This window comes from Canis aureus, chromosome 1 (assembly GCF_053574225.1).
Source record: "Canis aureus isolate CA01 chromosome 1, VMU_Caureus_v.1.0, whole genome shotgun sequence".
In the NCBI taxonomy this organism is placed as follows: domain Eukaryota; kingdom Metazoa; phylum Chordata; class Mammalia; order Carnivora; family Canidae; genus Canis; species Canis aureus.
The window spans coordinates 87683308-87707783 of record NC_135611.1 but is presented as its reverse complement, the minus strand read 5'-3'; the positions used below and the strand labels follow the sequence as shown (position 1 = coordinate 87707783).

The 24476-nt window shown below is 45.0% G+C and overlaps 1 protein-coding gene and 1 long non-coding RNA gene across 14 annotated transcripts in view; one reads left to right on the top strand and one right to left on the bottom strand.

Annotated features, from left to right (window-relative positions):
- LOC144319305 (uncharacterized) overlaps positions 1-9796 on the top strand; it is a 71086-nt gene extending 61290 nt beyond the window's left edge. For all 4 annotated transcript variants that reach the window (XR_013385175.1, XR_013385174.1, XR_013385177.1 and 1 more), the window contains one exon: positions 4481-9796. This is a non-coding gene — a long non-coding RNA (uncharacterized LOC144319305). The remainder of the gene's footprint in view (positions 1-4480) is intronic.
- TRPM3 (transient receptor potential cation channel subfamily M member 3) overlaps positions 1-24476 on the bottom strand; it is a 500214-nt gene that overhangs the window by 16877 nt on the left and 458861 nt on the right. For all 10 annotated transcript variants that reach the window (XM_077907028.1, XM_077907033.1, XM_077907040.1 and 7 more), the window contains 2 exons: positions 1312-1462; positions 993-1192 (listed from right to left, as the gene is read on the bottom strand). In XM_077907028.1, the coding sequence (XP_077763154.1) occupies positions 993-1192; positions 1312-1462 (351 nt within the window). The remainder of the gene's footprint in view (positions 1-992; positions 1193-1311; positions 1463-24476) is intronic.

Sequence of the window (24476 nt, the reverse complement as noted above, 5' to 3'; positions counted from 1 at the left end):
ACAGCCCTCTTCAACTCTCTGATTTTAATGTCTGGAAAGAAGTTGGGCATCGCTTTGTCAGAGAAGTTGTTGAAAGTCTCAGATTTAGAGAAGCAGTTGAGGAAATGGCTTTGGTTTAAACCTTAGAGCACCAGTGATCAACAAGAGACACTTTCTGGGTCACAACCCTAGAGGCTCTGGTCCAGTACATTTAGTATGCGTGGTCTATTTGACACGGTTTGAGAAACCACAGTAGCTTGCTGTACAGGGCTAGCTCCCCAGTGGTTCTTAACTGTGGGTGGGGTAGTAAGGGACATTTAGGGACATTCAGGAGCTACTGGTATTCAATGCCTGGAGGCCGGATGTGCTAAATCTTCTGCAATGTGTGGGACAATCCCACACATTGAGGAATCATTCCACCCCAATGCCAGTGGAACCTCCTTTTAGAAACACTGGGTAGAAGGTGGATGGTAGAGTGTTTTCTGCTTTTCCTTTGACTAATAGAGAGCAGGGATGGTTTCCTCATGAAGTCATACAGGCATAACCCATAAGATTGGAGAATGTTCAAGACCTTAAAAAGTGATGGGTCAAGAAATGACCATGGAAAATCAATCTTAAGTCACCTGCAGCCCAACTCAATGCAGGTAATGATGGTTACATTATAGATAATGGAGCGTTGGGAGCACGTTAATATGTATCTATTTTGCAGTGGGACTTCTGGACAGTAGGAAGTTTAGAACCTGTAAAGGTGCCAAAGCAGCTCTGCTGGAAGACTGGTTTTATTCAGTAAGAAAGATGTGAGGCTAAGAATGCTCCATTTCAGCCTCTTGTGTCTTTTCAGCACTGTTTCCCAAATAAGCATGCCCTCCCATGTCCTCCCGAGTGTTCAGAGCTGTCAGCCATTTGCAGGAATCTAGAAAAGCCAGGTGGGCACATGGTCCTACATGACTGACTGCAGGATGTAGTAGGAATTTCTGCTTTGTGGCTGCCCAGGGCTGTCACCCAAAGCTTACTCAGGCCGTAGTCCCGCTCATCTGGGTCACTCTCATGTTTTCTCCATCGGCAACATAGGTGCTGGAATATCATGGTCATATGGCTAAAGATGATCAGAGGCGGGGGCAGAACCGGCCTTTCATGGAAAGTCATGATAAGCTGATACCTTTGAAACTTCCACACTTGGTTGGATATTGATTTTACCTCAAAAAATGTATTGCTGAAATAGAGATGAGAGAGAATCAAGCGAGAAACTCCTCTCCTTTCGGAAGCACCAGAGCCTGCCCTCCCCCGGCCTCCCACTCCACCCCAAGTCCTCTGGAGGAAGGACCCACTCACTTAAAGACAGCGATGAGCAGGTTGACCAGCAGGATGTTCGCCACTAAAAGGTAGCAAGCCATGATGGCCGGTACAATCCAGGCTCCCGTCTTGCAGGGAGGTAACTGGATTATTTTGCCGTCCTCTCGGGTCTCATTCTGTCCACAGGGAGCTGAAGAAAGCAACACAGGCAAGAAGTGAGAAACTGTGGCTATGTGATTAAAAAACAAAAAACAAAAAACAAAAAACAAAAAAAACAAAACCCAACTGATATGAATGAGAGAGGGGTTTTTTTTTTTCCTTTTTTAGATGGAGGAAGAATACAGCCATCTCCAAACAGAAAACAAAACAAAACAAAACTCTAAAAAAGCCAAAATAGAAAAATGAAAGCTTTGTGAATATCCCAAGGGATATCAGAGGGGAGCTGGTGTGGCACGTCTCCCAAGTTGTCACTGGACATAAAAGAGATGTAGGACCCCTGCCTCCTCACCCTGTCCCTTGCCCCCTCCCACCCACCGAAGGGCACCTGCTGTCCTCAGGGAGCCTGGTGAGGGCTTTCCTGCGGAGTGGAGGGGGTGCAGAGTCTCACCACCCCAGCAAGTTACTTCCAAAATGTGCTGTGGAGGCTGCCGCCTATAGCCGTAAGAGCAGTGGCAGAGGGGCTATTGATTGGAATTAGCACCAGGGCAGCAGTTAATTGCTGCGGGAAACAACCCAGGGGCTCTGAGCTAACGATCTGCTGTCTCGGTGAGGAAGGAATAAAGCAGGGCAGCGCTTTGGGAAACATTGGGAGGGCTTGTCGCTCGGTGCTCCTGATGGATGGCATTTCGCTGGGAGGCCAATGAGAGGTGATGAGCCGGGACCCTGGGGCCCTTAGTTACCTGCTTTCTTCCCGTAGCATTTCCATTCCAAAAATGTGCTTTTTGGGGCACAGGGCACGAAACCCAACTGCACTGAATAAATGGGCAAATGGAAAAAAAATGTTCTGGAGGTGGGGGTGAGAAGGAGGAAGGTGATGTGTGGGACTCGGTGAGCGTGAGTAATGTGCTAATGAGGCCTGCTTGGAGTTTCCAGGTAAATTCAGGGGAAAAGCAAATCCTTGACAAAGCTCCTCAGGGCTTCACAGACAACAGGGCCCTGGAGTGAGATCATGCCCTCCCGGTGCCCAGAGAGAGGTGAGGTTGCTCTCCCTCTCCAGCTGCCTTATGTTGGCATTAGGGAGAGGCCTGTCTTTACAAAGGGGGTGGGCATGCAGTGGTCTCAGCAGTTGCCACAGGTAGCTTTTGAAGATCTACCGGGAAAGTTTGCAAAGTTGGCCCAGAATCTTGGCTGGAGTATCTGACAAGGGAAGTCCCTTCTCAAGAGCTTCCCATTCCCTTCTCAAGAGCTAACATTGCTACACTGGGCACTCCATAGTAGTCCTCAGCCTTGGCTGCACAGGGAGCTTCCCCCATTCCACCCCCGCCCCCCCAGACAATTGAATCTGAATCTCTGAGGGTGACCTAGGCAAGGACATTTCTTTTAAAACTTTCCAGGTAATTCTCAGGTGCCATTCAAGAGAGTCCACTGAGCTAGAAATCAGCTGGCAATATTATGTGATTTTTGACATGTCCGCAAGTCCAAAATGCATGTTCTTAGCCCAAGAGGATTTTAATAATGTCAGAACATCAAGATCCTGTTTTTATGACCAGAAAAGATGCTTCCTTTGGATCTGCCTCCGAGGTCCTAGTGTGTTGGGGTCAGGTGTGTTCAAACAGCTGGCATTGTTTTCACTAGCCGTTGTGGCACTAAGCTACCCAACAGAGTCCTCTAGAAGGTCCTGATCATAGACTCCCCTGGAAGGGAAACCCAGTGATGGAGGCCCCTACTTGCTTCAGGATGAAGTCCAAACTCTGAGGGTGGCTGGCCCAGTGCCATCCCCTGCCACTTCCTACCCCTCTTTCAGAGCACAGATTGGAACGAGTCTCCTGCAGTTCCTAGAAATGCCATGCTCTCTCTTACTTCCTGATTTTCAGCCATGCTACTTTTGCTTCCAGAAGGGCCCTCTGAAACCTTGCTCCCACTCCCATGCTCCACCTGGATGAATCCTGTTTAGTTTTCAATGTTCACTTAGATTTCTAGAGCTTTCTGGAACCCACCCCAGCTCACTTTCTGGCCTGTTCCAGCCAGGACTAGGGTAGGTATTGACTGAGACTCTGCCTGGCTAAACTCTATTCAGCTCTTCTGGGATCTTTTTTAGCTAGGCCTCGACTTTTGTGCTTCCATGTTTGTCTCTTCATTGTCAGTTTCAGCAAGAATCCTGCTAAGCCAGTTTAGCCAGAATTCTCACCCTTAATAACTTCATCACCATTGATATCTCGTCTGTTTTCTCATCCTCCACCGTCCTCCAGCTGGTGTCTTGATCACCTTGGCCAGCCCTTGCCAAGAAGCCTGTTTAGCCAAGATGGCCAGAATCCCCTTACCCTGGTGTTTCCTCTTCGTGATCTGACCCATACCCTGCTCCTGGCCATAAATTTCCAGTTTCCCTTGCTGCATTCAGAGTTGGGCCTGATCTCTGTCTTCTATCACAAAACTCATTGTAGTAGCCCCCCACTCCCACCCCCTTGAATAAAGTCTCCCTTGCCATCTTCCCTTGCTATCTCCCAGGAAATACTGATCCCAGTTCTTTATTTGGGATCCTCAAAAGCGAAGGATAGTAGAGACTGGGAGTATACATGTGGGGAAAACATAGCATGTGCCAGCCTCTGCTCTGGGCACTTCACATTGGCCAACACATTGAAGCTTCCCAGAAGCTCCATAAGAAATGTATTCCCTCTGCATCTTGGTTGGGAGAACACATGCCAAGGGGTAAAATGCCTTACCCAAGATCACACAGCTAATAAGGGATAATGCCAGAACCATTCAAACATTCATCTAAAAAATGCTGAGTTCTAGCTATGTGATAGTAGAACTGGCATTGGAGATGCAGTGATGAATGAAGAATTGAATCCTGTCTTCTCTGTGACCCCAGAGCCTGCACATACTCTGATTTATCTCATGTGGTCTTTCCAGTGTAGAATACACAGTAATAGTAGTGACCACCTATCGCATGCGTAAAAGTAAGGCCATGTGCTACGACCTTTACTTATATTGCCTTATTTTAATCATGAGAATATTTTGATGAACAGATATTCTTATCCTCATTTTACAGATGAAGAACTGAAGCTCAGAAACCTTTAGGATTCCCTATCAGGATCTCAGAAACAGAAAAAACAGATTCAAGAGGTCCATGCAAGCCTTCCTGGCTACAAAGTTTCCAGTGTGCCTCTAAAGAAAAGGCCAAGAAAGCATTGAGGGAAGTCTGTATTATGAACAAATGCAGACACAAGCCGATAGACATCTGAATTTTTTTGTTTCCACCAACATGAATAATGGCCTGAGTTGTTCAGATGAGGTGACAAATGTACTGAACACTAAAATTTGGATTGTGAAGAAAGAAATTTGATTCACATTATAGGTATCAGGTGTAGGCACCCATGTTGCAAAGAGTAAGATGCATGCCCTTTTGACTTCATCCTATAGTATATGGGGAAAAGAAACATTTTTTTTTTAAATGTACACACTACCTTTTCCCCAAAGAGTAGTGGAAATTTAAAATGAAACACTAAGGAGTGTTTGATATAATCAGCATCATCCTTAAAAATATGATGAAGGAGGATATTTCTCCAAGATTGTCTCTTCCCCTTCTGTCTGAAGAAATGTCTCAGAAGCTTATTCCAGATCACAGGCAATGGAATAAAGAGCTTAGTTGAGTGTATGACTACATTTATCCTATTTTTTTTTAAAGAAAGGATTTTCAACTAAAAATCCATCTTGAGAAGATAACAGGACAAAGAGGATTTCTCCACCTCCTTTTGAAAATCCATACAGTTTGCCAGAGGATTTAAAATTCCATTAGCGCAGCTCCCATGGCTTACTCCAAAGGTGAATTAGATTTAGATGGCTCTGCTCTTTTCTCACACAATGCCTTTTTTTTTTTTTTTTTTTTGACAAGACAACTGGAGATGCCTCCCTTTGTATGGCTACATCCTTCTAGAAGGTTCCTGATCTACAAATGTCTTCAATGGTGGTGGAGCCAGACAGAAGTTCTCTTTATGGAAGTGTGGGGCACTTTCTAATTCTCTCAACAGGGCTACCATCTATATCTTATAGTAATGGAGGACAGGAAGAGGAAGCATAATCGAACACCAGGGAAGCTCTAACTTTGTAAAGTCCAAAGCACCACCTGCCAGCACTGCCTTCTACTTCTTTTGTGGCTCAATTCTTTTTCCTTCCCCTAACCAAACTGCTAGGTTGGAGGCCAAGCAGTAGTGATGTGGCACAAAGGTAACCATCAGGAAGGAGTGAGAAGAGGCTTCAGTTTCTCCATCCATGAATGGAGGGACCAGGACCATTGCTATTCCCTACAGCACGGTGCATACACGACAACTCAGGAAGTCCAAGACGATTTTAGAATACAGAAACAGGGCACTAAATAACAGTGAGAAACTGATGACCTTTTCAAATCCCTTTTGATCTCTCTGGCTCCATCAGAGAGAATACATCAGTTCGAGGATAATATTTCTTTAACACTTCCTTCATATTTGCTAAATTCCCTTGTTAGTGAAAATTGGGCAGGCTGAAGGCTCAAACAACTGGACAGAATTTCATAACAATGCGATTGTCATTCTGTTTATTTTTTTGTTATCTTCTATTTATATCAAATCATACTGATTTTTCAACTTGTGGCTGTGATAATACATTTTTAAAAATAACGTAGGTTTTAAAAAGAAGCCAATCTCTCTAAAACCATTAAAGAGTAGAACGCATTTTTACAAAACAATGAATGGTTATGTGACTAACCACTGAAAAATGCTGGACTAGATGATTTCCAAGCCCATCTAGCCCTGTTATTTTATTACTGTGATGAGGAGCAAAAGACCAGAATAACTCTCAGACTGGATCATCTATCCCTGGAGCTAACTGTAGGTCACTTGTAGAGGCCTTATTATTTCCATTCCTGGCACAAAAGCAATCAAATAATTAGCTCCCATTGCATGACATGGAGCCCAGCCACCATGGGGGGAATGGGGGGCACCAGTGAAAAAAGCATGTAACTCTTCAGGGCTTCTGGTCTACTTGCTATTTGCACACATGTTCAGCTTTGAGCTAGTTAAAAAGCACTACTGAACTGAAAATGCCTCATTTTTTCACCCAGTGAATTAGAAAGCAGGATATCACAAGTCTAGGTATATAGTATGTGAGTTGTGGGTATGGGTGGGACATGCATTATGGGGGGAAAGTTCAATTCCCTCTGTTATCTTGGTTCTGTGGTCTTGCTATTCTATACGTGTAGTTTACCTAGAGACAAAATTGTCATTTTTTGCTGTTATTTGAAAGGTTTCAAAATTCCAACCTTGGTAATTTATTATTTGGGACCGGGAATTAGTATTAGAAAGATTCTGTGCAAGTCTTGCTGGGAGAGGATGTAGCCTGTCGCACATGTCCTTGAGTTCGTTGCCATGACACACTGGGTTGACTGCATTAATAGTTTCAATTTCTCTCCTCCCCCACCCCCCATCTCCAAGCTCCTTTGCTATATGGTTTGACAGTTTCTCTCACTAAACAGGTAGAAACTATCTCTTTGCTCCTTGATTCTGAGTTTGGCCACTTGAGTGTCTTTGGTCAATGAGATGTTAGCAAATGTGGTCCATACAGAACCCAGAATAAACCCTTGAGTGTTTCTGTTTCCACTTTTCCACCCCAGTCATAACCATAAGGAATACAACAGAGCTAGTCTGCTGGAGGATGAAACACATTGGCCTCTGATTCTACTCACTTCTTTTGTTGCAGCTCATGCTGCTCTGGATCAGCTGACAGCCAGCTGAGTCCCTTGGCATGTGACCGAACCCGGCCAAAACCAGAGAACCATCCAGCCAACCCACATCCTCCTGAGCTAATACGTGCTTACAGCTTTAAGCCACTGCCTTCTGGGATGATTTGTCCTATAGCATTATCAATAGGCAATGCCAATATCCATGGTCAACAGGTAATGTCGATACACACCTGATACACACACTCAACTTCCTTTGCACTGCTCACAGCCAGGAGAGGCACCCTGCCTTTCAGGTGGATAAAGCCCTAAGTTCTTCACCACCACCTCCCCCTGTAACCCCAGTTTAGGGCCATTCCCATCATCGCTAAAGGAGGAGCAAATTCATCAAATGACCAATGACTAATCAGACTCTGTCTTTAGAACTAAATTGAGGTGCTGGAACTTTAGGGAGGTGATGCCAGGAACTTCACTAAAAGATCACGTGGAGTCAGACCACGTTAGATTGTGTAAAAGTAAAGCGAGCCATCTGTAAGAAGGAGTGGAGAGTGAGGGGAGGAAGGAGAGAAGCAGAGAGATGACTGATTGATCGAGGCGGAGGGAAGTGGCGAGAAAAGCAGATGAGAGCGGTCATGTCTACAGATTCTGGCTTCTCCAAACCACTTCCAGTTTCATTTCCAGTCAGCTCACATCATGCTTTGTTTCCTGTCTTTGAATGTCTCTGAGGTTTCCTCTTACACACTTGTAGCCAGTCTTTCTCTATTAAAGCTAGTTTGAGTGGGTTTTGTTTCTCTTGCAATTACCATTTTTCTCTAGTTGAGGACAGTCATTAACACCTTAGAGAGAATCAATGTCTCAGGCTAGTAGTTTCATCAGAGGGGTCAATGATGCAGAGCACTGGGAATTCATGGCAGTTAGGGACGGGGCTCAGGGAAAGGTTGGAAGGACAGAAATAAAAAGCATTTAACTTACAATTTGACTAAGGCCTCACCTCACTCTTTTTGACATTTGCCTAAACAAACTAGGATCAGATGAGCTTGTTTTTCTTCCTCAAACCACAAACAACAAAAGAAGTCTAAGAAAAAGTCAAAGAAATGATTCACGCTCACAGATCTTTGTGCCCTGTCCAGCTCCACTATAATTCTTGACTGTGAGGTTCTTGTCACACCTCCTTTTGTGGCAAAAATACTCCATCCCAGAAGCAGGGGGGCAGGAACAGGTGGCCCTTGTATCACAGGGGCAGGGAGCTTGGATCCATTCTCACTGCCTTAACCGTGGAAAGACCCCTTAACTGTGGGTCCACACCACCCTGGCTGTCATGCCACATGTTAGGGAATATGTTTCTTGCTTTTCTTTAAAAAGGGGTTGGGGGATTTTTCAGACATCTATCCTGTACACCATACATCTATCCTGTAAGGTGTCTGAAGGGGGATGAGCCAGGCTCTTCTTCAAGAGGGAGTGTCTCGTCACAAGAACCAGCAGCCTCCCATCAGGGCTTTCTGTGCTGAGAAGGATCAGTCCAGAGAGCCAGACTGTGCATCTCTCTGCGTGAATGTATATCATGGACACTAAGCTGTACTGGCTCCGCAAAATGATCCATGGCTCCTGCCGCTGCCCATCGGATTGTGCCCTGGAGTTATATGACATCGAGGGAAACAATCAATGTGGCCCCTAATATGCAGCAATGCCCTTATAAGCAAACACAAGTTCCCACTGACATTATTTACGAATCCCCTGTAAGTGTCAATGCAAGACATCCATTCAGACTCACAGCTCAAGCTCCTGGCTCTGCCTGACGGCACACTCCCTCCTGGTGGCCCTGGGTCCCTAACTGCCAGGTTCTGTTTGCCCCAGCCCCTCTCTTGTTATTTTAGGGCCATGTACTGTTGAAATGTGAGCTTTTCACACTTCGAGTGATGCTCCTCAAACAGTAAAGAATCCAGATCATAGTTCTGCTTAGACCTAAGCTCCCGTGAGCGGGCTCACCAGTTCCCATCACTTGCTACTACGCCATGAATCCGAGTCCAACTGTACACTGAATATAAGCATCACGACGATTCTAACACCCGGCTGGGTGGCAGTACACCTGCATATGGTGGATTAACAACTTTTTTCTCTCTCCCCGGGGCAACACTACACACACCAGGTAAGATAAACACCTTCACCTTATAAGAATTAATCTGTTAAAAATAAGAAACTCAGATGGAGAAGCAAGGTGGGCGGTGCAGGGAGGGCCAGGATGGGAGAAGCATTTTGCTGTTTGTCTGGGTCTGGATGTTTTCAATAATCACATTACTGTCCATTTCCTATTCAGGGATCTACCTATAATGGACCCATCTTATTAAGTCATTTTTAGAAACCACTGTACGCAAGGCACTAAACATGGGTGGGTTCAGTTTGAGTTCTAGAGCCTATATTTTGCCATCTGTGTACTACTGAGTAGATCAATTGCTGTATCTAAGCCTCAACATCCTCACATCTGACATCATAATAATAGAGATAATATTACCACTGATGAGGATACGTGTCTAGCTTCCCTCATTCAAGCGGGTATCGAGTCCCTTCCCTGTTCTAAGTGCTTGGGATATGCCAGTGCCAGCACACCAGACACACCTGCCCTTGCACGGGGCTTTCTAAAACCGGGAAAGGGGGGAGAGGTGGTGGTGGGTGGGCAGAAAATAAACAGTAGCATAAGAAATGAGTCAACTGGCAGCCCGGGTGGCTCAGCAGTCTAGTGTCGCCTTCAGCCCAGGGCCTGATCCTGGGGACCCGGCATCGAGTCCCACGTCGAGCTCCCTGCATGGAACCTGCTTCTCCCTCTGCCTGTGTCTCTGTCTCTCTGTCTCTCTCTCAGTGTGTGTCTCTCATGAATAAATAAATAAAATCTTAAAAAAAAAAAAGAAATGAGTCAACTAAATGGTGTGCTAGTAAGTGATAAGGAGTGTGGAAGAAAAAAGTAAGGGAGGGCAAGAAGGAGCAGGCGGGCACGTGGGTGGCAGGGAGCCACACTGAGGAGGTGAGGTGGGAGCAGACGAGGGTGTTGGCCAAGAGCCTCTCTGGCGACAGGGTGCTCGAGGCAGCAGGCACTGCCAGGGCAAAGGCCCTGGGGTAGTGGCGTGCCTGCTGCATTCTGTGAGCCAAGGGCAAGCTCTCGTGTGCAAAGTAGTGCAGAGGACAGCAGCTGAAGAGGAGGAAGGAGCACTGCGGGGTGGAGGGAGAACGTTAGGTGGGGTGCGGGGCAGGACCTCCTGGGACCCAGTCAGACAGTGATAAGGTGCTACGACTTACTGTGATCCTTCCTGGCTCTATGAAAGAGACAGTAATTCCCCTTCACCCAATTTAGCTCCTGCCTGACGGTTTCTTGTTCTACTAAGTAAGTCCTCTCTCCGTGGCTTCTGTTTTTTCTCAGCAGCTCCCTCATGCCCTTAAATGAAATAGGGACCAAACCCCTGCCCCCAGGCGGGAGGGCTGAAGCCGCCTGAATTTTGGTCCTGTGCCTTCTGCAGCGGGGACTCTCAGACCCCCCTTCGCTCCCCCCCACCTGCCAAGGAGGAGCGATCACCAAAACAGGCGCCCGGGCTCCTGTGAGCGGTCTCGTGATCCCACTGCCTGACAGCCAGCTGTCCTGCCTGCACTGGCCACACCGCAGGCCCGCTCGGGGACAGCTCACTTCCAATCTGACTTGAGCAGAATCACCTTTTATAGACACAAGAAAGGCTCACAGTGTGTGTGTGTGGGGGGGGGATAGGATGGGGGGTTCTCAGTGACGGCATCAGAACACAAACCCACCTCTTCGGGTGGCAGCGAAACTCCCTAGGGGTTTCTGCTTGGTGCCAACCGCTGTGCCCGCTGCGCCAAGGGACGATAAACGCAGGCCCAGGCAACCCCCCTCGGTTCCTTGCGTGTCCTAACCTTTCCTGGAGCAGGACTCGCACCCCAGAGCTGTAGCAGCGGGGAGTCTGAGAACGTGCGCCGACACCTAGCACAGAGGTTATAAAGAGAAAGGATGGATCTGAGTTCACATTCCCCGAACACGGGAAGGTGGTCACTGCTTTTTTAAGTGAAAAATAGATGGTTTATACAGCAACTGCATTTTCTTCCCAGACCCAGTACTCAGAACCCCCCGCCCCCCCAGCTGCCCAGAGAGGCTGCTGTTTTCACAAGCGAACAACTGAGTGGGCCACGCTGATCGGAGTGCTGGAAGATACTCTGTCATTGCACAAAGTACAAACTACTGACGTGACAGCTGACCTATATTTGCTGCGTGTGTGTGTTTTTAAACCACAGCCATCCCATTTCTTTAACAAGTTTACGCTTCATGCAGTTCTACTCTAAATAACGCCCGGTGGTGGCATTTCCTGTGGCCAAGTTGGTCTGAATAGACGTTCGGGAAAATCTGAACATTACGTTACAAGCAGTATAAAATTGGCTAGTTTCTGAGTCCTGCATAGGAAAGGAGCCAGTTGGGCTCTCCCCACTCTATCCCTTGCCTGATTGTGAAGCAAAGGCTGTTTTCTGGGCTCTCTGGTGGACCAGCTCGTGGGCTGCAAACTTGAAGAGTTTATAACTGAATGTTCTTTCCCTCTCTCTCCGTACATCGTACCACCAGTTAATCAAAGGAGAATGATCAATGTGCAGGCTCTGTGCCGCATGCTCAGCGATGAACCGTACACATGTGTGTGAGCCAGTGAAGGGTCCTGGGCCACCCCCACGAAGAGAGGAGAGAGAGAGAGGAGTAAAAGAATGTTGTGGGGTCAAGTCCAGCATGATTGCTAAGTCAGCTAACAAGATACAGAGGAGTAGCTTCCTGTGTGCATTTAACGTCTGACCCGGCTACAGTCAAACCCCAGCGTAAGATGCAATTCTACTTAAGGCGACATAAAACCAACGTCTGGTGGAATGAGAGCAATCATCGGTCCTTGGGGGCCACAAGAGGACAGGCCAACGTGGACAGGCATAAGGCAGATGTTCATCTATGGCCGGCCTTTCAAAGAATAGGGTCGATATGGGTCTAAATGAAACAAGTTTCAAACTCAGGTACAGCAAGGACTTACAATTATATAGCAAATGAACTGTAGTTACAACCATCTTGGAGATTCTATGTCAGATTCCATGCCAGATGCTCTCAAATATACTAGCTCATTTGATTACCATAATAACAAATACGTTTTAAAAAAGGTTTTAAGGTTACGGAGGCTGAACATTAAGACAACAGGGTGAAAATCCTGCAAGAAACACTGTATGATTTCTCAGGTGTTTATTTACTTTTAAAAATTCCATTCGACAATTAATAAAACACTTGCTATATCCCAGAAATTATTCTGCATGCTTTAGAAATTTCAGCTCATAAAACATAGGAAGAAAAAAAAAATAAGGGGGTGTCTTACAGTGAGCTCAAACTGTCCTAACAAAATGCCATAGATTCAGTGGCTTAAACAGCAGACATTAACTTCTCCCAAATCTAGAGGCTGCAAAGTCTAAGACTTAGGTGCCAGAAGAATCGATTCTCCAGCGAGAGCCCTCTCTCTGGCTTACAGACAGCCATCTTCTCACTATATCCTCACATGGCAGAGAGGAAGCAAGCCTTCCACTGTAGCTTATTAAATGGGCACTAATCTTATCATGAGAGTCCCTCTCACCCCCTCTAAATCTGAATTACCTTTCAAAGACCACATCATAGTCACACTGGGGGTTAGGGATTCAACACATGGATCTGGGAGAAAATAATTTGGTCCATACAGGCAGGTACTATTATGTCCATTTTACAGATAAGTAAACTGAGGCACAAATAGGAAGTAACTTGTTCAATGGCACACAGCTAGTAAGAGGCCTCAGAGCCTGGATTCAAACCTACGATGTTCCATCATTTTTGTTACCACATTGTTCCATTTCTTGTGATGAGGGAGTTGACAGCCATGTTAAAGCAGAATGTCTAGACATCTGCATGGAGACTTTCCTTGTGTTTCATTCTTTTGGCTGGGTCAGTGGCTCCCAAATGGTGATGTCCACAGAGAATATTCTGTATAAAGACTTTTGAGAGCGGGGCACCTGGGTAGCTCAGTTGGTTGAGTGTTTGACTCTTGGGTTCGGCTCAGGTCATGATCTTGAGGTCGTGGGATCGAGCCCTGCAAGGGTTTTACGCTTGGTACATTTTGCTTCAGACACTCCCTCACCCTCCCACTCCTTCCCGGTCTCTCAAATAAATAAAATCTTTAAAAAAAATTTAAAGACTTTTGAGAGTAAGTTTGAGCATGTTTTTGGCCAACATGCTTACTTTAGAACATCTATGTGGATAATACATTCAATGTGAATGGAAAATGTAGGTTTATCACCACAAATATAGTGAAAGATATTACAAAGCCCACTTTTCATTTTATTGAATATCCAATGTTGCTTTTGGAAACAAGTAAACTGATATTCTTTGGAAGAGGCACAAACAATTGATTCCGGGCCAGGAAGTGCCAATTATTGGGCGTTGGACGAGCTGCTTCATCTCATAGGCTTGAAGACTCAATTTCAGTCTTCTTCAGGTCTCTCTTATCCCAGTTAACTGTGTAAACAGGCTTTTTTTAAACCCATGAAAACGGAGATCTCCCCACTTCACTGGAATATGTTGATGGGCCCAAGCATAAGCAGTTAGTTGGCTTAGACACAGCTGTTTGTACCCACCGTGACTAATGGCTTCATTTAGCATCACAGTGTTCGGTTTTCAGTAGGATCTCTGTTGAGAAGAGGCTGAGGAATGGCCTGAGATAATGTATAATCAATGAACAAAGCCAAATCTTGTTTTGCTGTCACATGAACAATTAGCCCATTGCTTCACGTTACTAGGTGAGTGAAGGAACTGGTTATATCAACGGTTGCCATGGATATGCACTGCTCCAACTGGTCTCAGATTACAGCCTGATGTTGAATTGAGGAATATCAAGCAAAGGGATTTGGCTTTACCAACCAGTGGAAGTGTGAGGCATCTGAGCCCAGTTGAGATGTTCATGGTCACATTTATGCACTTCAAAATCGAGAGAATTGCCATTGTCATGACAGGTATAGAGGGCCAAGTGGTGCCAATAATATATATTCATTGCAGTGCTCTTTTCATTAATTAATTAAATTTTTATACGAATGACTGAATTTTTTCATTTTTCATTTTTTCATTTTTTCAGTCAAATAAGGCCCCTTTGCCTTATTCAGGTCTGTTTCTAGTCTAAGTTGTATTTTCATGCCACTGACCCAGAATATTGCTCCATGAACAATGGTACCTAATTTGTTTTTTTTGAGATTTGAAGAGATAAAGCTAAGGAGCTTTCCATTTTTGTGTAAATTTGGTGGTCTGAATTACTTAGTGGTCAAGACTGGAGTTACTTTAGATTCTGGGGCCCTTTCTTTGCATAGAGTCTTCTTGCTAGGCAATCCACAGCTAGCTTAATTTAACATATGGTATATGTGTGAAAATAATGGAACTGCATTTCTTAAAATTAGTACAGATTTTGTTGTTGTTGTTGTTGATGCTGTTAATTTGGAATAAGTTGGCAGTTAACGTTAGTAAAGGTTTAGGTCATATTATGAAATGACATTGTAAAAACCTAATTTGCCAGACGTCTAAGCAACATTTGGACATTTTTTTCCCTTCTCCGCCTAAGAGAACCCTGGTGTAAATTAAGTCAATTAAGTACTGGGTCATTCTGACATGACCACATCACTGTTGGACAGAGTAGATCAAAGCGCCAAATGTCCATGGGATGTCCGGCTGGTCATTTAAGAGTAGAGAGAAGGCAGCCAATTGCAAATAAAGTACTGGATTCCCAATGGCTCCAGCACAGGAATGCTTCTCCCAGCCTCTCAACATTCTCTTCTTTTGCTCCATTGTCTTTTATTCTCTTTTGTTTCCATGCTTATTTTTTTTTAAGAGATTCTGAGGTCAATTTTCTGTTCCCCAGAAGAACAATGGATTCATTCTGAGTTGGCCCAGAGATATAATGTCCCCCTCCTGCATGTCCTACTAAGGGCTTTGCATCTGGTAGGACATGAGGTTTGACAGGGAAAGCCTTTTCTCTCCAGATTCGCAAACTGATGTGAAAGCTCGTCTCTCTCCATTCTGCCACACTGAATCTAGAAACACACGAGAGGCAGAGAGCACTGGACCCATGCTCTAGAGCCAGCAACCTGGGTTCAAATCCCAGCTCTGCCATTTGTTAGCTGTGCCACCTTTGGCAGGTCACTGAAGCTCTCTGGGCCTCAGTTTCCTCCACTAAATTGGGTGATAATCATACCTATCTCTAGAGTGTTGCTGCAAAGGGAAATGAGTTGTTGATTCATGTAAAGCTTTAGATAGTGCCCAAGACATAGTGAGTGCTCAGTAAATGCCAGCCATTTCTGTAAGAGGCCCTCTAGCTGAGAGGCCTCCAGCCCAGGCTCTTGAGCCAGCTGCCAGGCTTCAAAGTCCAGTTCCACCTCTCCAATACCTGTGCACCTGAGGCAAGTTACTTACTAGGTCAAGCCATATGACATTTCTACAGAAATGGCAACGTCATAGGCTTCCATCTAACGTATGCATAATAGTCTCTGTGCCTCAGTTTACTTGTCCATTAAAACCAGGGTCCATAATACTCATAGTATTATTGTGGGGATTAACTGAGGGCACATTCACAAGAATGTGGGACAGTGCTTGATATACAATGTCTCCTTAAGTATTTGCGATTATTATTTGTGTTACCCTCACATCCCATTACTACTTGACACAAACTGTCTCCAAGAATAGCCTGCTTAGTAACCTTTCTTTTTGCTTCTGTGAATCAGCCTTTCTGCAATGCCCCTCTTGTCCTTCAAAGTTTGGATTTCCATTCCTCTGACTGCCCCGCTCCCTCCATTCCCTCCATTTCTATGTCTCCTGGCATTTGTATTTTACCAAGGTCATGATGTTTTACATTAGCTGCCAGGGATTCCCATGGCATCTTTGTCTTCTTCATATATTGGCCCTGGGGTGTGAGGGTCCACAGAGGATATGACATGTCTTCTGCTTTATGTCTTTTCATGTGATGGTTATTTTATATCTTTACAAAAATTCCTTAAGTTATATATCTACGTGTGGGACCCCTTAATGCCTTCCTATGTTTATTTTTTAAAAAAGACTTAAGAAAAACTAAGTAATTTTAGACTCATAGAAAAGTTGCAAAGCTAGTACAGAAAATGCCCAGATGCCCTTTACTCAGTGTCCTCTAATGTTAACATCATACACAACCATTTTACATTTGCCAAAACAAAGAAATCTGCATGGGTCCATTTCTATGAACTAAACTTCAGACTCGATCCAACATTTTAACCATTTTCCCCTGATGCCCTTTCTGTCTTGTAGGATCCCATCCAGGGTACTACATTGCAGTTGGTTATTATGCTCCTTTAGTTTCCTCTGGTTTGTGACAGTTCTTAACCTTCCTTGCTCTTCATGACCTTGACAGTTTTGAGGAGTCTTGGGCATTTTGTAGAATGTTTGGGCATTTTGTTGAATGTCACTTGATTTGAGTTTACCTGATTTTTTCAGACTGGGGTTATGGACTTTGGGGAGGAACACCAGAAAGGTCCAATGTCCTCATCATATTACCTTGGGGGTATATGGTACCAAGATGACTTCTCATTGGTGATGTCAACCTTGATACCTCTGTGGGTCTACAATTTTTACAGAGTATTCTTTGCATGTTAAAGTTACTGAGAGACCATCCAGACATTAATAGTAGGTAGCTACGTTGCAAAAATCATAGCATTTTGAAGCATTTGACAGGCTTACTCCGTTGTTCTCAACCTTATCAGACCCAACACCTTCTTAAATCGTAAATATTTTCAAATGCCTTGTTTACCATCCTGAGAAAAAAATTTATAGATAGTATAATGTATCAGTACTCATGATCCCAGAGAAATCAATAAAAGGTCCTTAATTTTAATATAAGGGTGCAATGCAAGGAAAATAACATGTAATAAAATAATAAATATTTCCATATATAAAGGTCCCGGTCTGAGTATCCTACATGCCATAGTGACGTGGTCAGATGCTTACACCTATATGAAGACCCTTCACAAATGAGACAGATGCAAACATACAGATGGACTGAGGGCTCAAGGACAATGAGTGGCACTGTCGTTGGTGAGCTGATTTTCTCAAGGAGTGAACCATCCTTGGGAAAGTTCTAAAGCAAACCAAATAACCATCGCCTTCAATTTTCATGGTGTTTCATTCCTGGAAAAATTCACTGCTTACTAAAAACATGCAAAAATATTGTGCCTTTAAGCATAAAATGGAGTTAGGCTCTGATAAATCATAACCAGGTTTTGCACTTACATGGGTGTGTGCTGGAAACACAGCAAAGCTGTATGGGGCAGAGAACGATGCTTGATGGTGGAAATGTTCTGTACATTGAAGGACATGGGCCCTCCTTGGACTCCAGCTACCAAATGCCAGTGGCGCACCCCAATCAGAGAGGGCAGAGAGAAACATGCCTCGAATTTCAAGATAAAATTTCCATACTCTGGGGGCCATGCTGCCCAAGTCAAGACCACCAGGTGTAGTCTATATTCAATCACTTCTATTCACACCTCGGAGCTGGCTCGGGTCTGTGTGGCCAGCACAGAAGGGAAAAACTTAGCCTGGAAGTCAGTCTGCCAGCTCCTAATCTGCATAATCTGGCGCTTGTTGAACTCTCAATGGGACCCACTGGTAACCCTTGGATTGATGCTGATTGATCAAATCGTGCAACTCACATCACCTACACACACACACCTATGCACACACCTACACAAACCTACACACATGCCTACATATACCTCACCATCATCACCACAACTCAGTGCCTGCACCTAATCCTTCATAGATTTTTCCATTAAATGTAAGAGAATGTTCATTTCTTTACATTGGCCTAAAAGTCCCTTCTCAACTTGACCCTCATTTATCCCTTCAGCTTTATTTCATAGAATGTTTTGCTCCTTGCACGTTATGCATCTACCATGCTGGTCTTCTCAGTTACTGGCAAGAATTACCTCTTTCATGCTATAGGGCCTTGGCACATATTATCCTCCACTCCCTGGCTCTTTTCCTACTTATTGCCTGGCAAACTCTTACTTACTCTGCATAGCATAGCTTAAAAGTCACTTATTCAGAAAACCCTTCCCTGAGTCTCCATGTTTAGATGTTCTAATTTCTTCTATTTCTTGAACATACACTTACCAGAGCTTACGATGAAGTATTTGTGTGATTCTGTATTTGGTATCTGATGCCTCTACTAGGCTCCCCAGGAGGGAGGAGCTTCACTGGCTTTGCTCATTATTGTACTCCCAGCACATAGCCTAGTGCCTGGAACAGAGTACGTTTTAAATCTTTATAGAACTTACGAAGGGAACACACTTAATTGAGTTAGGTGTCTAGAACGACTCCTGGGCTGGCTAGAAGGCAGACCCAATTGAACAAACGAAATTACGGCTCTTCATGATGGGCAGTGGCAAAAGAATCTTGGTTCTACTTTGCGGGGAAGACAGAGAGGCATGCTATTTGAGACAGTTCATTTTGGCTTGTTTCAATGGGCTTGGTTTCAAAAGGACATAAGAGAAGAGAGGGGGCTGGAAAGTACCACTGTTTAGACAACTCAAAGCTCCTGCATCTGTCTGGAGCTAGCTTCCCTGCTGGAAGGAATGGGAAGCTCTACTAATCGCTTTGCAAGCTTTGGCTTCATAAGACTCAACCCTACAAGTACCCTTAGTACGCTTCATCCTTCCCCTGGTATTACCAATATCAGCTTCTCTCTCAAGAGCCCTTGATATTGTGCCTTTTAAAGTGCAAATTTTGCTTCATTATTCCCCAAACTTCAGTCCTTTGGGTATTACTTTCATTAATTTGGCACATCTGCACATCACCAGTGCTCTATTACTTATTAATGTTTTTCTTTGAACACACTGCACCCTGACATTGATGCAGATTTTAGCTTCAAAACACACACTAATATGCATGAACCCCTGTATTTCTGGGGCTTGTTATATTCATTTGGGAAGGACTGCTCTTTTTCTTAACAGCATTCCTGTGGAGGAGGCACACCAAAGCAGACCTCCTTTGTGTCCTTAATTTGTCAAGAATGCTGTTGAACAGAGAGGTTCCCTTGCTTGTGCAAGGTCACAGAGTTATCAGCAGTGACAGAAAAGGGATTCAGAGTGTCTGGCTCATGGTTTTCCGTCTTGGGCTGTCCCTGTCACAGTAACTCAAACCATTCTTACCTGAGTTCTCCACCCACACCAGGCACTCCATAAATGTGCATTGCTATGGGACTAATGATCACTCCTGAAAGCAGACTTTTCTGTAAGGTTTTCCCCCCTAGGAATGTCATATCCAGTACATGCTGCGAGTACCTGTGGAGCTAATGCCTTTCAGCTGGCTCTTCCCAATTTGTAATATTCCGAGCCATCTGTGAGCCACGTCTCGTTTACAAATGCTTCACCCATCTTGTTTACATTACTAAGATGTTCACAGTTTTGATGATGAATGCCGTTCTGACATCTTCATAGCACTCAGGTAAATCTCCTTTTGGGAGGGATGACGCATTTTTCATGTGAGTGTCTAATTCGTGTGGGATGGTGCTTCTGAGAGTAGCCAAGGCATCACCACCTCAGTGCCATAGGAAACCTTCAGTGAGGCCAAAGGATGACTCCAACACCGGAGGGAGCTCCCTTCCTGGCCCTGGAAGCTACTGACTTCTGGAAGATTCCCTGCCCTACTGACTGTCAGCATATGGTGGTGTGCTGTTTCCTGAACTACCGCAGAGCTGCTGATCCTGTTTTTAAATTCAATCCCTAATTTAGAATTAAGCATACACTGGATCCCAGGAATTCCACCATGACATGGTATACCAACTTGAGCTACTTTAGACCTTACACTCCAACCACACTGGTATTTCTTCTGATCCTAGCTGCACACGTCTAGATCATTCCAACCACATGGCATTTGTCCTTGCTGTTCCCTCTGACTGGAACATTCTTTCCCCAGTTCTTGCCACACCTGTTTTCATCATTCACATTTCAATTCAATCTTCTCTCTTCAAGGCCTTTCCCTGACCATGCTGCATAAAACTGCACCCCCAACTCCTCACGCCAATGACCCCTTTGCCTGTTACCTGAACTTACTTTCTTGATGAGATTTATTATGACCCCCAAATAGCTTGCTTACTAATGGCCTATCTCCCTCTTGCTCCAAGATGTAACTCCCACAAAAGAAGTGACCTCTTGTTTACTACTTTCTCTCCAGTGCCAACTAGGGCACCTGATAAATAGTTGCTAAGTAAATAAATGCATGACTGGGGTCCAGTCCCCACAGTGAGGTGCAGGGGGAAAAAAGGAGGACTATGGGGTCAGATGGATGTAGCCTTCTGTTAGAATGGAGAAATAAGAACATGGGCTTAGGATTCCGATAGGGCTGGGCTCCAATTCCTCTTCTGCTGCCCTAGCTGTGGGCCATAAGTAAGTTGTTTCATCTCTGCTCTTTGTGCGCATCCACAGTAACTTAACACACTGCTCTGGTATAACATGTGCCTGGTCCCGTGCCAACCACTGTACCAGGATCTCAATAAATGTTAATTGACTTCCCTTCTCTTACAAATGCCAGAAGAAACCCATGAAACTCATGGCAGCCTTTGTAACACGCTTGACAGCTAATAAAGATCTCGGGCGTCCTTATATTTGGTACAATCTACGTAAGCTGCCATACATTTTTCAAAAGGCTAGTGACATTTTCGATACTTGGTTATCTTATGTAGACTCCTGAGAGGGTGTATAGTCTTAAATTCACTGAAAAGAATCTAGTCTTTTAGTGCATGACCTATTAGACAGAGGTGTCCCTCCCCTGTATATTCAATTACTTGCTGTATAATAGAACCGTCTGCGCCACATAGAGTTTGGTAGTTGAACACTATGTTCCTCAGGTGGCAGGAGTGACTTTGAAGTACTTGTCAGCAACTGGCTTTCCTGGAACCGTGCGGTAGCTACTCAGTTCACAGTGGCATTTTACTTCTGAAGCCGTTGTTCAGAATATTAAAAAGGGCATGCAGCAGACTTCATTCCTTTGCTCCAAGGACTGTGATTTTGCAGACAGACCCCGTGGTCTACTCAGGAGAGAGTCACTGGCTCCAGCAAATGTTTAAAAATGGTTTTGAATTTGGTCCAGTGGTGTTAAGTTGGTCAGTAAGCATCACTACAGAGTCTGATCATGGGGAGTGTGGGTCTCCTTCCTGCTTCATCCCAGATGATGAGCTGGCCTGACTGAACTGGGCAATGTTACAGGACATCTGAGGTCACTCAAACCACTCTTTCTGTTAGTGCAGGATGGTGTTTCCCTGTTGAAAAAAAAAATCACTGGCCTTTCTCAGACCTATTGGGAAGGGAAGCGTTGAAGTTTGCTAGACCTCACCTAGATCAGCAACATTTCTGGTGAATTCTGAGATTGGTCAGCCCTCTGGGTTCTTCTCATTCTTCACTGCAATGGTTGTTGGCTTTATTCTATCCAACAGTGGTGCCCAAGAGCAGGAGACACGACCTGTTGGTGTTTGCCAAAAGTGGTTTGTCACGTTGGCCACTGTCACACCATAATTGTGCCATATCCAACTTGGTCTTTGGTCTGAAGAGCACGAGCGGAGCAGAGGGAGATGCGAAACTCTGTAACGGATGGCAGGGTGCGGGGGCAGCACACTTTATTCCTGGCTTCGGGTTGTGAGGGTTTGGGATCTTTTTGGATCTGTTTCTGAGGACTTTGCAGATGTTGAGAGCAACTGCCTTATGCTATTTTCCTTCAAGAAGCAACAGGAAGTTAAATTTTGGATTCAATTGTGAAGTTCAATTTTGGATAGGCAAGGTTTTCTTGACCTCAACACTATCGACATTTTGGGTTGGCTAATTCTCTATCTGGGGGGCTCTCCTGTGGATCCTAAGATGGGTAGTAGCACCCCTGGCCTCTGTTATCAGCTGCCAGGAGCACCCTCCAAGTTGTGACAACCAAACATACTTGTAGGCAGTGCCAAACATCCCCTGGGGGTTGGGGTGGGGCCAAATTGTCCCTGTGAGAACCAGTGGGGTAGACTTTTACTGTGGGGGATTGCATGGTAACGGGAGAACTTGGGAGTATTCCAGCTTCTCTTGTTTGTCCTGAGGCTTTTAGACCTTTGAGTTTTCTGGGAAGTAGATTTTTGATGGACCTGCAGACAGGCAAAGGAAGAACTGAAGAAACAGGTTTGAGAGGGTGGTACCCAAATGAACTTGATTCCTCTTTGCTGTCTTCCTCCCCCTCCTCTGCACTTGTTAGTCTTCCAGCAGTGAAGATGGACAAGTTGGAGTTGGGGAGCCCAGTGCCTGCAGACTAGACAGGGAGGGCCTGAGGATTTTAGAACTTCCAGCAATCCCGACATTTAAATTCAGGTGTCAGCAATTTTCTGCAGACAGCATGGAAGAGGTTTGGGGAGGCAGCGGGCATTGGCTGGGGCCCTTGGCAAAACTGCAATGTAGGCAAAACTGTTTTTGCCACCACCTCTCTCTGTGACCCTCCCCCACACCCTGTCTCACTTTCCCTGCCCTCCAGGCACACAGTCCTCTGGCTGCTCCAAGCCTGCCTCGCCCAGCCTGAGCCATCTGCTTCATTGCCTGCCCTGCCTGCCCGGGTTTTAACTCTCCTTACCCAAACGCTGATTTCAGCTATTTTGGGGGTTAAGATGAAAGGTCCAAATACCTCACACTAAGGGGAGGAGAGTCCATGGGTTTAACCTATTCAGGGGATGTTTTGATTCTCTGAAGCTTGCTACTGCTCTTAGAAGACATTTGGGAACAAAGGGCTTTTCCACGGCTTATCTGTTTTCCCTGAAATGAGCATCCAGATTGTATATTTTCCCAGTAATAGTCTCCCCATCCGGCAATCATAATCCGTGAAATCCATGAACTAGAGACCTCACTGAGAAAGAGGCCCCACACAAGGTGAGATGCAAATTTCCCATAAAAAAAGATCCAAATTCCTTAGCTTGGTCCACAAAGCCCTTTATAATCCACCTTTCTAACCTCATCTCCACTCATTCACCCCAACTGGGTGAAAAAGATGGACATAGACCCTAGCACCTGCTCTCCAAAAATGCATATTGTCCACAGGGGTGGAGGGATATACAAAACAAACCAGACAAATCAATACAATGGCACGTGTTGGTCCAGAGTAAGTCGAGGAGGCTGGGGAGCACCTCACAGAGGGTACTAAACCCAGGGGCTGCTATCTCCATATGTCCAAACTTGACCCACCCTGTCACCTCTGTGTACCTGACAGTCCCTCTGTCTAAATACCCTCCCATCATCTATCTGGAAAACTCTTAATACCTTTCATGATCCAGCTTACCTGTAACCCCCTAGGGGATTTTTCTCTGACTGTACTTTGTCCTCTCTTGCTCTTTGCTTTGCCATGGTTCCCCTTGCTCACCCCCAAACAAGTGTGTTCTTTTCTTTAAGCTTATATATCCATTCTATGGAAATATATATCATGGTGATTTGCAATGATTTATTGACTCATCAGTCTTCCCCATTAAAGTTTTTTCAAAGCCGAGGCAATGAAGTGTATCCCTGTATAAAGCCCAGTTCCTAGCACAGTGCCTGGCACACAGGAGGGCTCAATAAAAGTCCCCGTTTGAATGAACTCATTCAAACTAGAATCTGGAAAACATGATAGCAGGTTGTCTGCTTTATTCTCTTTTATATTGCACTGTGAGATTGATATACAGAAAAGTCCATAAAACATATATGTCCAGTATCAAATGAAAACCCACGTAACCACAACCCAGGTCAAGAAATCGTTCCCTCTATTCTTAACTCATCAGTGGGTGTCATCTACTTGAATTGAGTGTGTCACAGAGACAAGGACTCAAAATTCTGTATCTGACCTGAAGTTATTGGGGTCTCCTGCGAAGCATGTCCTCAGCTTGAACCTCAGGCCTGATATTCCAGAGACCACAAACCTGGCTAAAAGCCAAGCAATTCGGTCAAACATCACTTGGCAGACGTGGCCTGAAATCTAGCTACAGGAAGCTATTCGCTCCACTGGACAATATCTTGTACAAGATCTTGAGCACCTTATTCTCCCCCTCCATATTGAGGCTGCAGGATTATTTGGACTCTGTCACATTTGAAAACAGAACAAAACAAAACAAAACAAAACACCACCACAATTAACATGTGAGCCTATCTGCTAATAGTTAACCTGTGTGGAGCTCAGTCTATTTTTTGGTTGCTGTTAATATGGATCAGCTAAAATCTTGCCATGCTCTCGGAGGGGGTGTGCTCCGCCGGCTTT